The sequence below is a fragment of the Canis lupus genome, chromosome X (genome assembly GCF_048164855.1).
Source record: "Canis lupus baileyi chromosome X, mCanLup2.hap1, whole genome shotgun sequence".
Classification (NCBI taxonomy): Eukaryota; Metazoa; Chordata; class Mammalia; order Carnivora; family Canidae; genus Canis; species Canis lupus.
The window spans coordinates 62,311,676-62,328,578 of record NC_132876.1 but is presented as its reverse complement, the minus strand read 5'-3'; the positions used below and the strand labels follow the sequence as shown (position 1 = coordinate 62,328,578).

Genomic DNA, 16,903 nt, shown 5'->3' with positions numbered 1-16,903 from the left:
AAGATATGCCTAAGGTTATCATATTGAATGGCATCTAAAATTTATACTTACATATACCATAACCATCAATAAACAACATTTTAGAGTGAAAACCAGTTAGTATTAGATCCTTCATCCCATTTAAAATCATTAAGTAACAATCACAACATTTCAAAAATGAACTATTGGGACTTAATCAAGATAACAAGCCTCTTCACAGCAAAAGAAACAGTCAACAAAACTCAAAGACAACCTACAGAATGGGAGAAGATATTTGCAAATGACCTATCAGATAAAGGGCTAGCATCCAATATCTTTAAATAACTTATTAAACTCAACACTCAAGAAATAAACAATCCAATCATGAAATGGGCAAAAGTCATGAACAGAGATTTCATTAAAGAAGACCTACACATGACCAACAAGCACATGAGAAAATGCTCCACATCACTGGCCATCAGGGAAATACAAATCCAAACCACAATGAGATACCACCTCACACCAGTGAGAATGGGGAAAATTAACAAGACACGAAACAACAAATGTTGGAGAGGATGTGAAGAAAGGGGAACCCTCTTGCACTGTTGGTGGGAATGTGCACTGGTACAGCCACTCTGGAAAACTAAGGAGGTTCCTCAAAGAGTTAAAAATAGAGCTACCCTATGACCCAGCAGTTGCACTACTGGGGATTTACCCCAAAGATACAGATGCAGTGAAATGCCGGGACACCTACACCCCAATGTTCATAGCAGCAATGTCCACAGTAGCCAAACTGTGGAAGGAGCTTTGGTGTCCATCAAAAGATGAATGGATAAAGAAGATGTGGTATATATACATACAATGGAATATTACTCAGCCATTAGAAATGACAAATACCCACCATTTGCTTCAACATGGATGGAAATGGAGGGAATTATGCTGAGTAAAGTAAGTGAATCGGAGAAGGACAAACATTATATGGTTTCATTCGTATGGGGAATATTAAAAATAGTGAATGGGATTAAAGGGTAGAGAAAATGAGTGGGAGATATCAGTGAGGGTGACAGAACATGAGAGACTCCTAACTCTGGGAAACGAACAAGGGGTAGTGGAAGGGGAGGTGGGCAGGGGGATGGGGTAACTGGGTGACGGGCACTGAGGGGGGCACTTGACGGGATGAGCACTGGATGTTATACTGTACGTTGGCAAATCGAACTCCAATAAAAAATATACAAAAAACCCACAATCACCACATTTCTTTCAAAGAAAATGCCAAAGAGAAGAATGAGCAGAGGAAAAGTATTATAAAAAAAGAGAAAATATTTCTCCAAGTGTAAGAAATCATGATTGCTCTTAATCTATCTTTAAAAATACTTTTTGGCTTAAATCATAACAACCAAAAGTATATTGCTACATAGTACAGCTTATGAAACAAAGGTTTTCATAGAGGAGATATGTTGGAACTTGTATAATGTGACTAAAACTCAAAAGACACAGTAAGGTTGCTAAATGAAGTTCCAGTGGGTGCAATCAGCTGCAGTACTTATATATTGTGCAACTGATGTTTTCTACTCTACTACAGTAACTTTAGATCTATAGAAACAAATAAACATGCATGCAGATGCCACAAAGAACACATTTGGAAACAGATGTTGATTTAGAAACACAAAAATATAGGAGTGCCTGGGTGGCTCAGTCAGTTAAGCATTTGACTCTTGGTCATGATCTCAGGTCCTGAGATGGAGCCCTGCATTGGACTCCCGACTGAGTCCCCCTCTGCCCCTCCCCCCTGCTCTATCACTCTAAAAAAATAATTCTTTACAAAAAAAACCTTAAAAAAGCAAAACAAAAACATAAACAACCAAAAAAAGTCAAAGATAAAAAGAGGGTGAGAAGAGTTGGAAAACAGCTTTACAAATTATAAAATTTTCATTTACATTACAGAAATTTTAAAAGTAAAACAATGCAAAAAACAACCAGTATATGTCTTTCAAGAAACTTCTAGGTCTACCTCAGAAAGAGATGGAGCTTGTCTTTCTGGAACAACTGACTCTGAGGATTCCCCTTCTTGCTCTTGATGGCCCTATTAGAGTAAAGAGGATATATTGTATTTCCAAACTACTACAACAAAATATCAAGACTTGCAATGCAATTATGGTTTAAAGCTTGAAGTTCCATAAATAGGAATTAGGATTTTACTGACTACTTTAAGATGAAGGATTCTACATTCACTGTTGTCCTCTAGTATGAGAAAAACAAGACTAATTTATTCTACCCAAACTCCCTACAAAATTAGCTTTGTTGAACATAAGTGTTTTCTGTTTGAGTATTTTTTTCCCAAGTAAAACCTATGTATGTATTTAGGTTTACTAATTTCAGAGGACGATCTGATGCATTTCTGAAATACCACTATAACTTCTCCAAAAAAAGTTAAGATAGATTTGCTATCTACACTAAATGGTTATTCAACATATAAATAGATATACTCCTGAAAAAAGAATCCTATAATCTAAGTTCTGATGTTTTTACCTTTGATGAAAAGTAATATGGAATATATTGATTACTCTAAGTGATCATATTGGATAATACATTTAGTCATTTAGTAAAAAATTACCAGGAGTGACATAGGTTACTAAGGGTCTCCAGTGAGTAGAAATGTAATAGAAGTTCATAAAATTTATTAAACAAATATTCAAAATGAAGGCAGGAAGGAACTACAAAGATATTTAGATTCAAATTTGGTTCACAACTATGTAATTTACACACAAAATACATGACTGGAATTTCAAAGTCATGATTAATCACACTATGCATTTTCACAATTAAAAGATATACAAAAAAGAAGGAATAGGTAAGAAGGAGGGAGGAGTGGAGGAAGGAAAGAAGGAAAAAGGGAAAAGTAGCTTGTAACTATATTTTTAAATGTATAACATTTAAGGGAAATTACAAATTGGCAATTATTTAAACAAGTGTGTGTTTACTGGGTAAGAAAGATGATCAACTGGCTGTCGAAATGGCTCTGAGTCTTCACGTTCATAAATGAGGCTCAACAGTTCTTTGCATTGTTTTCTCCAAGCATCAGGATTAGACTTTAGAGACTGTCTTCTGCCTCGGCATTTGACCTGTAGATTTTAATAGAATTATATATAAAAACTCTTTCCTTAACTCTTCATTGATTCTCTCCTCTTTTCCTAATGTTAATATATCTATGTAACATAGAGGAGTTGCTATTTAAGTATCTTAGTTTAGACATCATTCTCCAGGACAAAAAATACATACAATAAAAACTAGACAGTACATTCATGGAAATAGCAAGATTCAAGTATTCTGAATTTTCATTTTAAGAAAATCTGAACCACAAATAGAACCCAGGGAAATATATTTTTTTTCTCCTCTACAAGGTTAATAATCTTAATGCCTTAGTATTTACTGGTAGGTAAGTATACTTGACAATGGCATCATAATTTTCTCAAAATTGACATATAATACATATTTATCTATATATTTATATATTATGTACTTATTATTTATGCATATATATATTTATATATATATCCTTTGTTGTCATGATACAGTCTAGCCTTTACCATTTGATGCCTTTTAATATGATTTCTTTCAGTATTTCAAAGAAAATTTTCCTTATATGAAACAAGTATTTGCCTAATTACCATGGAGGGGAAGTGTACAGAACAGAATAAACATAACAGATCTGAGGCTACTATCTTTATCAGGGCTTGCTTGTAAGGTTAGCCCTTGGTTGGCATTCTGGGTACTTAGCAATTGAACCATTTCCTAAATACAAAGGTGGTTTACTATGCCTATGCTGTTTGTACAATGTGATTTATACTGAACACCTGCTTTTCTTTGCTTTTCCTATGCTTCCTTGCTTTCCAATAAATTCCTTGAGGTCTGAGCCTCTAATCACATATATATTGCTACATTTTCATTGTAGGGGAAGAGTGTGCTCTGTATGGCTCCTCAAAGAATGGAAAGAGCATAAGGAAGCCTGAACATGGATTTCTCTGGACTCTGCCTATATTTATTTCCCTGTGATCCCAGCTGTATATCCTTATTATGTCATTGTAACAAACCTTACCAATGAATCACAAGTATATATGCTGAGTTCTATGAGTCTTTATAGCAATTCTCCAAACAGGTGGAGTTGGTCTTAGGATCCCTGACACAGGAAGCCTGAAAAATTTTCTTCTTAGCAGTTTATTTTATTCACTCACCCTTCTTCCAGATGAAGTACCAGGACCGTCTGAATCTAAATCAACCATCTCTGTATCCTAAAATTAAAAGGGAAGAGTAAGAAAAGATGTTATGTTATATTCAAAGTCTTACAAATTTGATAAACATTTACAAAGAAATGGCAAATACAATCACAAATAACACCCTCATTGGAGCAGACAGCAGGCAGAACAAAGTTTGAAGGAACAATTACTCCAAACTTTGCCTATATGCTAGATACAAACTGAAAAATATATTGGGAGAGGAAGAGTAAACAAAGTTTCTCTTTAAATAAGAATCAAATATTAAGAAAAAATTATAGGACTGGTATCTAAAATTTTACTTAATGTTAATATTTTTTAAAGACATTCTATATGACATGCTACTTCAATATATTATAATCATGAATTACTCATGATTTAATCTTTCACCGTTTTAAGAAATACATCTATTTTCTATAGGGAAAATATGAGTGTGTATTAAAACTTAAGATGCAGTTAAATATCCCTCTGAGGCATAGTTTTTTAGTACAAAGAGAGGCAAGGCCCACACGCCATTTTTCACCCTGGTGGTGGTGAAGCACATAGGTAATGTCTGGAGAAAATAAAACCCGCCCATGAGCTACTGGTATTCCTTCTAATCAAATAAAGTTGAAATACATTTTACTTTAATATTCTATTTTAACTCAAAGAATGCTACTCTGAGACAGCAACACCAAATTCATCATAAAAATTCTCAATAAACTAGATGTAGAGGGAATATACATCAACATTTTAATAAAGGCCATATATGACAATCCCTTAGCTAACATCATGATTAATGGTGAAAAATTAAAAGCTTTTCTCTTCAGATCAGGAACAAGACAAGAATACTCACTCTAGCCACTTCTATTTGATATAGTATTGGAAGCCTTTGCTACAGCACTTAGTCAAGAAAAACAAAATACATCCAAATCATAAAAGCAGCAAAACTATGCCTTTCAGCAGATAACATGATATTATATATATAAAACACTAGAGACTCAACTGAAAAAACTGTTACAACTAATAAGTAAATTCAGTACAGTTGTAGGATACTAAATCACTATACAAAAATAAGTTGCATTTTTATACACTGAGGACTATCAGAAAGCCAAAGTAAGAAAACAATCTCATTTATAATTGCATCAAAAGGGATAAAATACTGAGGTATAATTTTAAACAAGGAGATGAATGATCTGCATACCAAAAACCATAAGACATTGAATAAAGAAATTGAAGACAGAATTAAATGAAGATACCCTGTGGTAATTAATTGGAAGAATTATTATTATTAAAATGCACATATGACTCAAAGCCACCTACAGATTACATAACCCCTATCAAAATTCCAATAGCATTTTTAACAGAAATAGAGAAAACATCTTATAATTTGTATGGAACCACAAAAAAAGTTCCTAATAGACAACACAGTCTTGAGAAAGAAAGACAAAGCTGGAGGCCTCATACTTCCTGATTTCAAGCTATATTATAAAACCACAGTAACAAAACCAGTACGGTATTGGCATAAAAAAAGATATACAGATCAATGGAACAGAATAGAGCTCAGAAATACACCCACATATATGCTCAATTAAATTACAACAAAGGAGCCAAGAATACAAAATTGGGAAAGGATAGTCTCTTTAATATGTGGTGCTGGGATAATAGGATATTTACATGCAAAAGAATGAAACTTGACCCATATCTTATACCATGCATAAAATTCAACTCAAAGTGGATTAAAGATTTGGATGTAAGACATGAAACCATAAAACCCCTAGGGGAAAATAAAACACAGGGAGTAAATTCATTGACACTGGTCTTGGCAACGGATTTTTTTGGATTTAACAAAATCCAAAGGCAACAAAGAACAACAAAAGCAAAAGTAAACTGGATTATATCAAACTAAAAAGCTTCTGCAAAGCAAAGCATCAACAAAATGAAAAGGCAACTTATAGAATGGGATGAAGTATTTGCAAATCTTGCCTCTAGTAAGGGGTTAATAGTAAAAATATATAAAAATATATAATTCAATAATAAAAATAAAATCTAATGTAAAAATGGGCATTGGGATTGAATAGACATTTTTGCAAAGAAGACATCTAAAAATGGCCAACAGGTACATGAAAAAGTATTCTATATCACTAGTCATCAAGGAAATGTAAATCGAAACCACGATATCATTTCACATCTATTAGAATGACTATTATCAAGAAGACAAAAGATAATAAATGTTGGTGAAGATATGGAGAAAAAGGAACCTTTGAGGACTGTTGGTGGAAGTTTAAACTGGTATAGCTACTATACAAAACAGTATCAAGGTTCTTCTTTTTTTTTAAGATTTTATTTATTTATTCATGAGAGAGAGAGAGAGAGAGAGAGGCTGAGACACAGGGAGAGGGAGAAGCAGGCTCCATGCAGGAAGCCTGATGTGGGACTTGATCCTGGGACGCCAGGATCATGCCCTGGGCTGAAGGCAGACGCTAAACTGCTGAGCCACCCAGGCATCCCCGAGGTTCTTCAAAGAGAGTAAAGATAGAACTATCATATGATCCTGCAATCCTAATTCTGGGTATTTATCCAGATAAAAACAGGATATCAAAGAAATAAAGTTGCACTTATATATTCACTAAGGCATTATTCACTGTAGCCAAGATAAGGAAACAGCCAAAGTATCCTCAACAGATGGATGGATAAAGAAGCTGTAATATATACATACAATGGAATATTATTCAGTCTTGAGAAACAGGTAAACCTGTCACTTGGGACAACATGGGTGGATGCTGAGGACATTATGCTAAGTGCAATAAGCCAGAAAACAAAACAAAACAAAACAAAACAAAATACTGCATGGTATTACTTATATATGGAATTTGAAAATTTTTTCATTAGTTTTAAGAGGATGACATCTAATTGGAATATCTGAGTTTTCCTTATTATGTCAATAACATTTAAATCTGATAATACAATGTTTTACAGTCAGATACATTTTCAGTAAAGAATAAAAAACAACATTGGAACAGAGAACAAACTGATGGTTGTCAGAGGGAACGGGATGGAGTTGATGAGCAAAATGGGTGAAGGGAAGTGGGAGATACAGGATTCCGGGTACGGAATGAATGAGTCACAGGAATAAAAGGCAGCATAGGGAACAGAGTCAATAATACTGTAATAGCATTATATGGTGACAGATGGTAGCTACATTTGTGGTGTACATTGCGTAACATGTAGAGGAGTTGTATGCCTGAAATAAAGGTAACATTGTGTATAAACTATACTCAAATAAAAGACTTAAAAAACAAACAAAATGGGCAGAGAATCTAAATACACATTTTTCCAAAGAAGATATAGATGACTGACCGGTACATGAAAAGGTGCTCAACATCAATAACCATCAGGGAAATGCAAATCAAAACCACAATGAGATATCACCTCACACTTGTTAGAATGGCTGTTATCAAAAAAAACAAGAAATAACAAGTGTTGGTTAGGATTTGGAGAAAGGGAACACTTGCGCGCTGTTAGTGGAAATGTAAACTTGTGCAATCTATGGAAAACAGTAAGGAGGTTCCTCAAAAAATTAAAAAAGAAGAGAATTATCTAGGAATTCCACTCCTGAGATTTTGTGCAAAGAAAATGAAAACACTAACTCTAAAAGATATATTACTCCCATATTCATTGCAGGATTATTTACAATAGCCATTACATAGAAACAATGTTAAGTGTTCATTAATGGGTAAATGGATAAAGAAAAAATGGTAATATATACCTCATGGAATACTATTCATCCATAAAAAGAAAACTATTTAGGACAAAAATATATGGACCCTGAGAACATTACGCCTAGTGAAACAAGTCAGAGAAAAACATCTATAATCTCACTTATATGTAGAATCTACAAAAATTATTTATAGATACATAGAACAGATTGGTAGTTGCCAGAGATGGGGATGACTACAGTGCGGGACCAAAATACACATAATGGGTCAAAAGGTACAAGCTTCAGTTATAAAATAAATGAGTGTTGGGGATAAAATGTACAGCACAGTGGCTACTGTTTAATAATATTGTCTTGCATATATGAACGTGGCTAAGAAAGTAAATTTAAAAAATTATTATCACAGGAGAAAAACTATACTATGTATGGTGACTAGTCTTATTTTGGTGATTCTTTCCAAATATATATAAATATAGAATAATTTGTTATACCTTTCAAACTAATAAATGTTATGTCAATTAAAAATAAAAAGAAAAAATTGGATATTTACATTCTAGATATTAACACAGACAATATAAACATGTAAAATATATCTATACAATAGCCATTTCAATAGCATGTTTGAGACACTCATCCTTGGGATGAACTGTTTTCCATTAAATATTTTTGAATTATTACATTCCATTATTTCCGCCTCTTGGTTTTTGCTTCTATAATAGCTTTCAATGAAAAATGGTTTTATGTAAATTGGAAGTATAGGGAAATTAGATATGTGTAGGTCTGCTGATGATACTAATTTAATTTCATTAAGAAAAACTGGCTTATGTTTGAAAATTTCAATAAAGGAAATTAAATAGCAATTTCATTAAACTACTAAAAATGTACTTTGAAACCTGAAACTTTAAAATACTTTAATATTTTACACATATTGCATAGAAAATCAATCCGTATTAAAATTTCCAAAAACTGGGATCCCTGGGTGGTGCAGCAGTTTAGCGCCTGCCTTTGGCCCAGGGCGCGATCCTGGAGACCCGGGATCGAATCCCACGTCGGGCTCCCGGTGCATGGAGCCTGCTTCTCCCTCTGCCTGTGTCTCTGCCTCTCTCTCTCTCTCTCTCTCTGTGTGACTATCATAAATAAATAAAAATTAAAAAAAAATTTCCAAAAACTAACCATTCTTTTAAAATATTTAGTGCTTTGTCTTGTTTTTAAAGCTGGAAAATGAAGTGTTGATTTCTCATCACTGAAACTCACTGAGTCAAACAGAATGACTGGCCACCTATTTCTGACTAAAAATTGTAGCACCACTACATTTCTAGTATATGCCATCTAAATACAGGTTAAAGAGTTTATTTATTTTTTTTTAATTTTTATTTATTTATGATAGTCACAGAGAGAGAGAGAGAGAGGCAGAGACACAGGCAGAGGGAGAGGCAGGCTCCATGCACCGGGAGCCTGATGTGGGATTCGATCCTGGGTCTCCAGGATCGCGCCCTGGGCCAAAGGCAGGCGCCAAACCGCTGCGCCACCCAGGGATCCCAGTTAAAGAGTTTAATACAAAAAGATGTAGGTACTCAGGCAACTTTTAGAAATCAGCTTCAATGCTTATAGCCAGTTATAACACACATAATACTTACTGTACTTCAAAAAACAGAAAAGGAATTCATGCCTATTAATCATGCTGTGAATCTCACCTCCTCTGCATCAGTACTGTTTAATTCTTCTGCTTTAATTTTATTGTAAGTATCCAGTATATCAGTACAGCTCTGATCCCTAAGAAACAAGAAAGTCAAAATATATTTCAATGTAATTTTTAAAAAATCAGAAATCAGCTCCTATAGAAGATAAAACTGCTTCTTACCCAATAAATCGAAGTAAGACATCAGTTACAATTTTGGCTGCTTTAACTATAGGACTGTCTGGCTCATTGAAAGTCCTGGCATTATGTTCAATGTAGCGCACCTCCCACATTAATGCTGATATTCTCCTATGAAAGAAAAACTTGCCCTATTACTCTTGATTAATACATTTAAAGTTTATTCTAAGAATATACAACATGGAACAACTAAGCACTCAATCATAGTATGTTAAAGGTGTTCTACCACATGTATGTGACTTAATAAATGTGTCTAAATGGATGTGCACTAATAAAGGTATATAGTTACAGTATTTGAAGCCTAGGTAAGAATTAAGGACCACTGGACTTCATATTAAAAAGAACTGATCCAGGACATTATGGGTAAAGAATGATTTAACCAAGTAAGTGTAAACACAAACAGTGTTTTTATAAGGTCAAAAGAATGTTTAGTTTTTAGGGGAGAAGAAAAAAAAAAGAAACCACGTTCTAGAAAAAGACAGATTTTTATATAGTTATGTTTATGATATATATTATTAAATGAAATTGTAGGTAATATAAAATACACCCACCTGATTATATTTATAACCAGTTCATGCTGGAATAACTAGGTTCAGACATAGTAGACTCTGGGGTGAGAGAGGTACTAAAAGGTATCCTCCACTACTTTCTCACAATCTCCCAATTGGAACCAAGAAAAAAATAACTTGGCTCTTTATCTAAACACATTTGGGGACTGGTAATTAAATCTAACTGTTGCCTAATTCCTCAAGGGATTTAATCATGCTCCAAGTTTCTATAGCACCTTAATCACAATGAAACTACAAACCATTTAATCTGCCTTTAATAAACTAAAGTGAACTGTTGTTTTTGTTTCACATGTGATTTGTGCTACTCAAAATTTCTTCCCTCTTCTTTTTTTAAAAATATTTTATTCATTTATTCATGAAAGACACAGAGAAAGAGAGAGAGGCAGAGACACAGGCAGGCAGAGAAGCAGGATATATGCAGGGAGCCTGATATGGGACTCGAACCCGGGACTCCAGGAACATGCCCTGAGCCGAAGGCAGATGCTCAACTGCTGAGCCACCTGGGCATCCCTCTTCCCTGTCCTTTACTCCACACTCCTTACCCTGAAAGACTGAGAATCTATTGAAAAAAGGAAAATCAGAGTTCCAAATTTTTAAAGAAATTTTGCAGTGGGTATACTGAATGATTATTTTACTCTATGACAATTCAGATCTCACTGCATCATTATGCAAAAAGGAAAACAAAAGATACAAAGCTATGAACTTTATAGAAAATAATAAAACTAAACAGACCTGTAAAAGCGATTTTCAAGTCTCCGCCTAATGGTGTTGAGGTCAGTTGGATAAGCAACTACAGTACAATACAAAGGATAGGCACTGAGATCCACTGGAACAGCAAAAGGGCTGGCAAAATCTATAATATTACCAAAATTTAAAAAGGTAGTTATAAAGGACATTAATATTTCATGTTAACAAACAAAAACTCATATATAAATAAGAAGGGAGGGCAATATACTACATTATTAAAATGATGATGATTCAATTATGCTAATATTAGATGAATATTATTAAAATGTCATTTTCTTTATTTGGACATAATATCTATGAATCCTGTATAATACAGTGGTTCAAATCAGGTGAAATGAGACAAATTAAAGGAGATCTGTGTTTAACTTTAAACTGATGTCTTTTCTGGATAAATGCCAAACAGCTTAAGTGATATGTTTTAGATAATACAGTTTAGGCATGTGAGTAAAATATATTACTCATCCACTGTCTACCAAAAACCTCATCCAAAGTTAGGCTCAGGGAACAGCTGGAGCACCAAAGTGACTAAAGAAAGTAAAAGACAACTATATGCTTGCCTTCTCTACTGTAAGCCCCCAGAGAATAGAAAACATTTATCAGTTATTACATTGTTCAAACATATAAAAATATTAATGATAAACTAGTCACTTGATTAAAAGTGCCTCTCAAATTAAAAGTATACAGTGAAAAAAATGTATTTCCTTTTGTAGAACTTAAAATTCTGGTTTTCCTCGTTCTGTCCTAATATTCTTTCACATCCACCATACCCAGGGAAAGAAGGTGGTTGATGCCCTGAATAACCCGTTCACATTCCTCATCTCTGGAGTGAGCTCCCCACTCTCCTTCCTGTGGTTTGTATAGCAAAGCAGTCAGTTCCTCCTGGGACACAGGAACACCAGCACCAACTTCATCTGGAAAGGCAGCTAGGTATAAGATGAAAAAATCAGAAATGATTAGTTTCTAATATTATGCTACTGATATTTTTCTTTTAGAATAATTAAAATTCATTTTTAAAAGTATATCTACTTCCTTCTGGAATTGGCTCCATATCCCAGGGGCTCATCTTTTCTCTTTCATTATTGTCCCAGCTATTAAAAAATAACAAGATACAAAGTAAATTTACATGACACTTTTATATACTAGCATAATTTGCATGACTTCTTGTGGTAAAATTTGGGAAAGGGCAATACAGTTATCCATAAAGTACAATTTCACTTACATAAAGATAATATAATAAACCTTTAATAGAGACAGCAAAATAAATAGAGGAAATTAGAGAATAGTCCACCAATATGAAATATAGAGAGCAGTATAAGTTTACACTTAATTTTACTTGGTTTTTTTTTCATTCCAATCAAGTATGTATTCAATATCAAACCAGGGTACTGAATGAAAAGATCTCTTTGGAAAATTCCTTTTAGGTTAAACAAGTCAATTTGATAGATCAATTTTTTTCTGTAGGATAACCCACTTTAACCTAACAGTGTTCAGTATCACAGCATCTCCAAAATTTTATTATTCCCTTTTCATCAGCAATATCGAGACTGAAAGTCAATCTTCATAGAATAAACCTTTATCATTCTGTTTTTTAACCTTTATCATTCTTGAAGAAAACTTCATTTATTAGAAATCTTACTATGCTGGTGTTTAAATGAAGAACTAAAGTAAACATTGTAGACAAATAGTATGTCCAAACATAATACCTCTGCCTAGAATTCATATCATTAAATAAAAGACAGAGTACTAATATTTATTGCTATATTCCAGCTATAATAATTATTTTATTTTATTTTATTTTTTTATAACAATTATTTTAAACACTGAATTTCGGTATTCTTCATGAAATAATAGTTGCAATTCTTGTTTAAAACACAAATACTTAAAATATAGGCATAAGGGAGGTAGAAATAAGTCTTCAGTTCTTTGTTTTAGTACACATATTGGACCAAGAGGTTTATCATCAAATTCCTTCCTTACAGGTACTATGATTACTTTCTTACAGGTCATATAAAGATAAGTCAAATTAACAAGGTATTATTCCTAGTAGGGTTTATAGAATGTCCATATAGTACTACAACAGTATTATATCAGGCATTAAAATACCATAAGTGTACTTACTGAACACTGTAACACTGGAAAGAACTATCAGGATACTCTGGTTGAAAAGGCTGCTGACTCTCCACAGTCCCAAACCACCAGGCATCATCTATTATACTGCGGAATCTATCACCTATAATGTTTTAGAAATTCTTAAAAGGATGTTTTTGAGAATAATACTTTGTTCACATTCTAATTTGCTACTTTTTGTTGGACACAGAAGTAGCATTGTATCTAGGATTATCAGAGGTTTCAATCTGAGTTTCCTAGATAAATAAATTTTACATTTTACCCTCATTAAGAAATTTTGGTGTCAAGTACTATAATCTTTCTGAAATAAATCAAATATGTCCATGCCTTCTTAAATAAATGCTATCACATATAATTTTTTTTAAAATTTTTATTTATTTATGATAGTCACTCAGAGAGAGAGAGAGAGAGAGGCAGAGACATAGGCAGAAGGAGAAGCAGGCTCCATGCACCGGGAGCCCGACGTGGGATTCGATCTCGGGTCTCCAGGATCGCGCCCTGGGCCAAAGGCAGGCGCCAAACCGCTGCGCCACCCAGGGATCCCTATCACATATAATTTTTAGCCATTATTTAGGATCATCATTAGGCATACTTTTTCTTGTACTATACATTAGTTACTACAGTTGTTTCTTCTCCTTTTTGCCTTTAAAAAAATCTCTTAATACTGATTTTGTGCCTCCAAAGGGCTAAGGATTATAAAACCAAACCACTGTGAACAAAAATTTTCTCCCACAAAAAAAGGAGAATTTAAAAGTACTAATAGCAAACATTTAACAGTATGAATTTTAAGTACTTAAATACCATTTTAAGTGTTTTCTGTATGTCAATTCACTTATTGCTCACATCAACCTTATAGGTATGTTTTAATGTGATTCCCATTATAAAGATAATAGAGGTAGGACACAAAGAGATTAAAAACTTGCCCAAGATCAAATAGCTAGTGAGGAGGTAAGAAAGGGACAGAGGAAGGTGGGTGGGGGAGAGGAAGAAAAAAGGGGTAGAAAGAGGTAGAGGTACAGAGAGAATCAGAGAGAGATGGAGAAAGACAAGAGTGACAGAAAAAGAGAAGAAATAAAACCACAATCAGTAACGGTCTCCTTAAGAGCCCAAGTGTTAAGTACTCTATCAGGGCAACTGACGTTTGATGAGTTTCTTTATAATTCTAATAGATTATATATTTGCAGAAAGTTTAGAAGTTAGATGTCACATACAATGTGCATAAAATCACCTAAACATAACCAAGAAGGAAAATTTAATTTGATTTTTCTAATTTGGCTAACAGCTTTTATCAACTACACGTTAAACTAGTTTATTTCTATTAAATTGGAGTTAAAGTGACACCTGGGTGGGTCAGCAGTTGAGCGTCTGTCTTTGGCTCAGGGTATGATCCTGGGTCTGGGGATGGAGTCCCAAATTAGACTCCCTGCGAAGAGCCTGCTTCTCCCCTGTCTGTGTCTCTGCCTCTCTCTCTGTGTCACTCATGTATAAATAAATAAAATCTTAAAAAAATAACTTGGAGTTAAAAAGTTACTAACTCTATTTCATACTTATTAGTTAAGTGAGAATTTTATACTTACCTATCTGCCAGTTCCTTTCTTTGGCTTCATTATAAAACTGATGTAGCACAAGGAAGTCAATGACATCTGGCATGTCATGATACCTATACAAAAAATAAAGCACATATAAATCAATATCCAAAATAATAGCATATGTTACTTACTAAATATCCCAAAATATATTTTTAATGAGGAGCCATTTAAAAACTGTTGTGAAATCCTCAGGGTTCCTGCAAATGACTTTAACTTAAACTACATCTGCTTTTATTTATTTGGGAGTACATGCCTACTACTATGTTGCTTCAATAACATAAAGACACCAATGAAGATCCTTAAAGCTTAGACTTTTTTTATTTTATAAACTGATGGTCTTTCACCTCCTTAGATTTCAAACTTTAAGAAATGAGTCCCTGATTAGCTATTCCTATTAGTATTAACAGAAATAAAAGCAACTACTATGTTTTAGCCATGCTGTTAAATAAGCATTTATGAAGGTTTTCCTTTTAATTCATCACAATAATCTTGAGGAAGTTATTAATGTTTACATTTTGCAGATGAAGGCATAAATTCAAAGAGGTTAAGCAAATTGCTCATATGTGTGTGTGTGTGTGTGTGTGTGTGTGTGTATATATATATATAAATACATATATCCAATTGACCTCTGAACAATATGGGTTTAAACTGTGCAGGTCCACTTATATGCAGATTTTTTCAATAAATATGATATAGTACTGTAAATATATTTTCTCTCCCTTATGATTTTCCTAACAACACTTTACTTTTTCTAGCTTACCTTACTGTAAGAACACTAAATATAATACATAAAACATACAAAATATATATTAGTCAAAAATTTGTTATTACTAAGGCTTCTGCTCATCAGCAGGCTATTAGTAGTTAAGTTTTTTGGGAGTCAAAAGCTATATGCAGATTTTCAACTGTGTGGGGGTCAGTTCCCATAACCCCCTACATTAAGAGTCAAGTGTATACATACAGACAAACACACACACACAACAACCAGAGATAGCTACTCACTTAATGGAAAAAGATTCTCCAGTCATTTTGCCTGAAATAGGGTCCAGAAATGCAAGCTTCAAACAACATAGTGTAGGTGGTCCAACCTCATATTTGATTCCTACAATCTTAACAAACTCTTGTTCCTATTAATGAAAATACCAACAAATTATTTTAATATAAATAATTGCCTAACATTTGCAGATTATTTCACTATTTATCGAACAGTTAAAAACAATTATCTGAATACTCACCAAGTATTAAGCATTCCACTAAGTGCTAAAGGCAATAAGACATGGTTCTTGACCCTTAATAGCAGGTTGTAGTAATAACAGGGCTCTAGACCAAACATATGCAACAGAATCCCCTTGAGAACATTTTTAAAATTCATATTCTTAAACCCTACCCCTATAGAATTGAATTCAGTAGGTCTGGGGTACAAGCTGAGTCCTACATATTTTGAAAGAACTCCCTAGGGGATTATGATGCTCTGTCTAGTTAAGAATCACTCCTCCTGGGTAGCCCGGGTGGCTCAGCAGTTTAGTGCCGCCTTCAGCCCAGGGCATGATCCTGGAGACCAGGCATTGAGTCCCACGCCGGGCTCCCTGCATGGAGCCTGCTCCTCCCTCTGCCTGTGTCTCTCATGAATAAATAAATAAATAAATAAATAGATCTTAAAAAAAAGAATCACTCCTCCAGGAGAAATACAGTATGTAAGTATTCAGATAGATAGAAAGATAGATGATAGATAGATAGATAGATAGATAAATTTGAAGAAAGGACTTACATTTTTAATGTCCACAAAATTATTTTATAAACCACACTTATAACTGATTATTAGCCACACTTAACAGATGACAAAACTGGGCCTCATGGGTATAGTGACTTGCTTAAAATTATACACTTGTATGTGTGTATAAAATCAAATTTGGGATTGAAATAGGTCATATTTCAAAGCCTAGACTCTTGCACCCACACATATGCTACCTCCTACAGACTCTTGCACTCACACATATGCTACCTCCTACAATTTTCTAGAGCCACAGGGTTAGAATTTAAAATAAAAAAAATTATGTTTTATTCATTCT

At 33.8% G+C, this 16,903-nt stretch overlaps 1 protein-coding gene across 6 annotated transcripts in view; it reads right to left on the bottom strand.

Moving 5' to 3' along the window:
* BRWD3 (bromodomain and WD repeat domain containing 3) overlaps positions 1 to 16,903 on the bottom strand; it is a 196,070-nt gene that overhangs the window by 18,031 nt on the left and 161,136 nt on the right. For 5 of the 6 annotated variants that reach the window (XM_072817333.1, XM_072817334.1, XM_072817335.1 and 2 more), the window contains 11 exons: positions 15,837 to 15,961; positions 14,823 to 14,905; positions 13,237 to 13,348; positions 12,145 to 12,206; positions 11,886 to 12,041; positions 11,104 to 11,224; positions 9,788 to 9,913; positions 9,621 to 9,699; positions 4,191 to 4,247; positions 2,940 to 3,080; positions 1,970 to 2,041 (listed from right to left, as the gene is read on the bottom strand). In XM_072817333.1, the coding sequence (XP_072673434.1) occupies positions 1,970 to 2,041; positions 2,940 to 3,080; positions 4,191 to 4,247; positions 9,621 to 9,699; positions 9,788 to 9,913; positions 11,104 to 11,224; positions 11,886 to 12,041; positions 12,145 to 12,206; positions 13,237 to 13,348; positions 14,823 to 14,905; positions 15,837 to 15,961 (1,134 nt within the window). The remainder of the gene's footprint in view (positions 1 to 1,969; positions 2,042 to 2,939; positions 3,081 to 4,190; positions 4,248 to 9,620; positions 9,700 to 9,787; positions 9,914 to 11,103; positions 11,225 to 11,885; positions 12,042 to 12,144; positions 12,207 to 13,236; positions 13,349 to 14,822; positions 14,906 to 15,836; positions 15,962 to 16,903) is intronic. The other variant, XM_072817336.1, reaches the window with a different exon arrangement.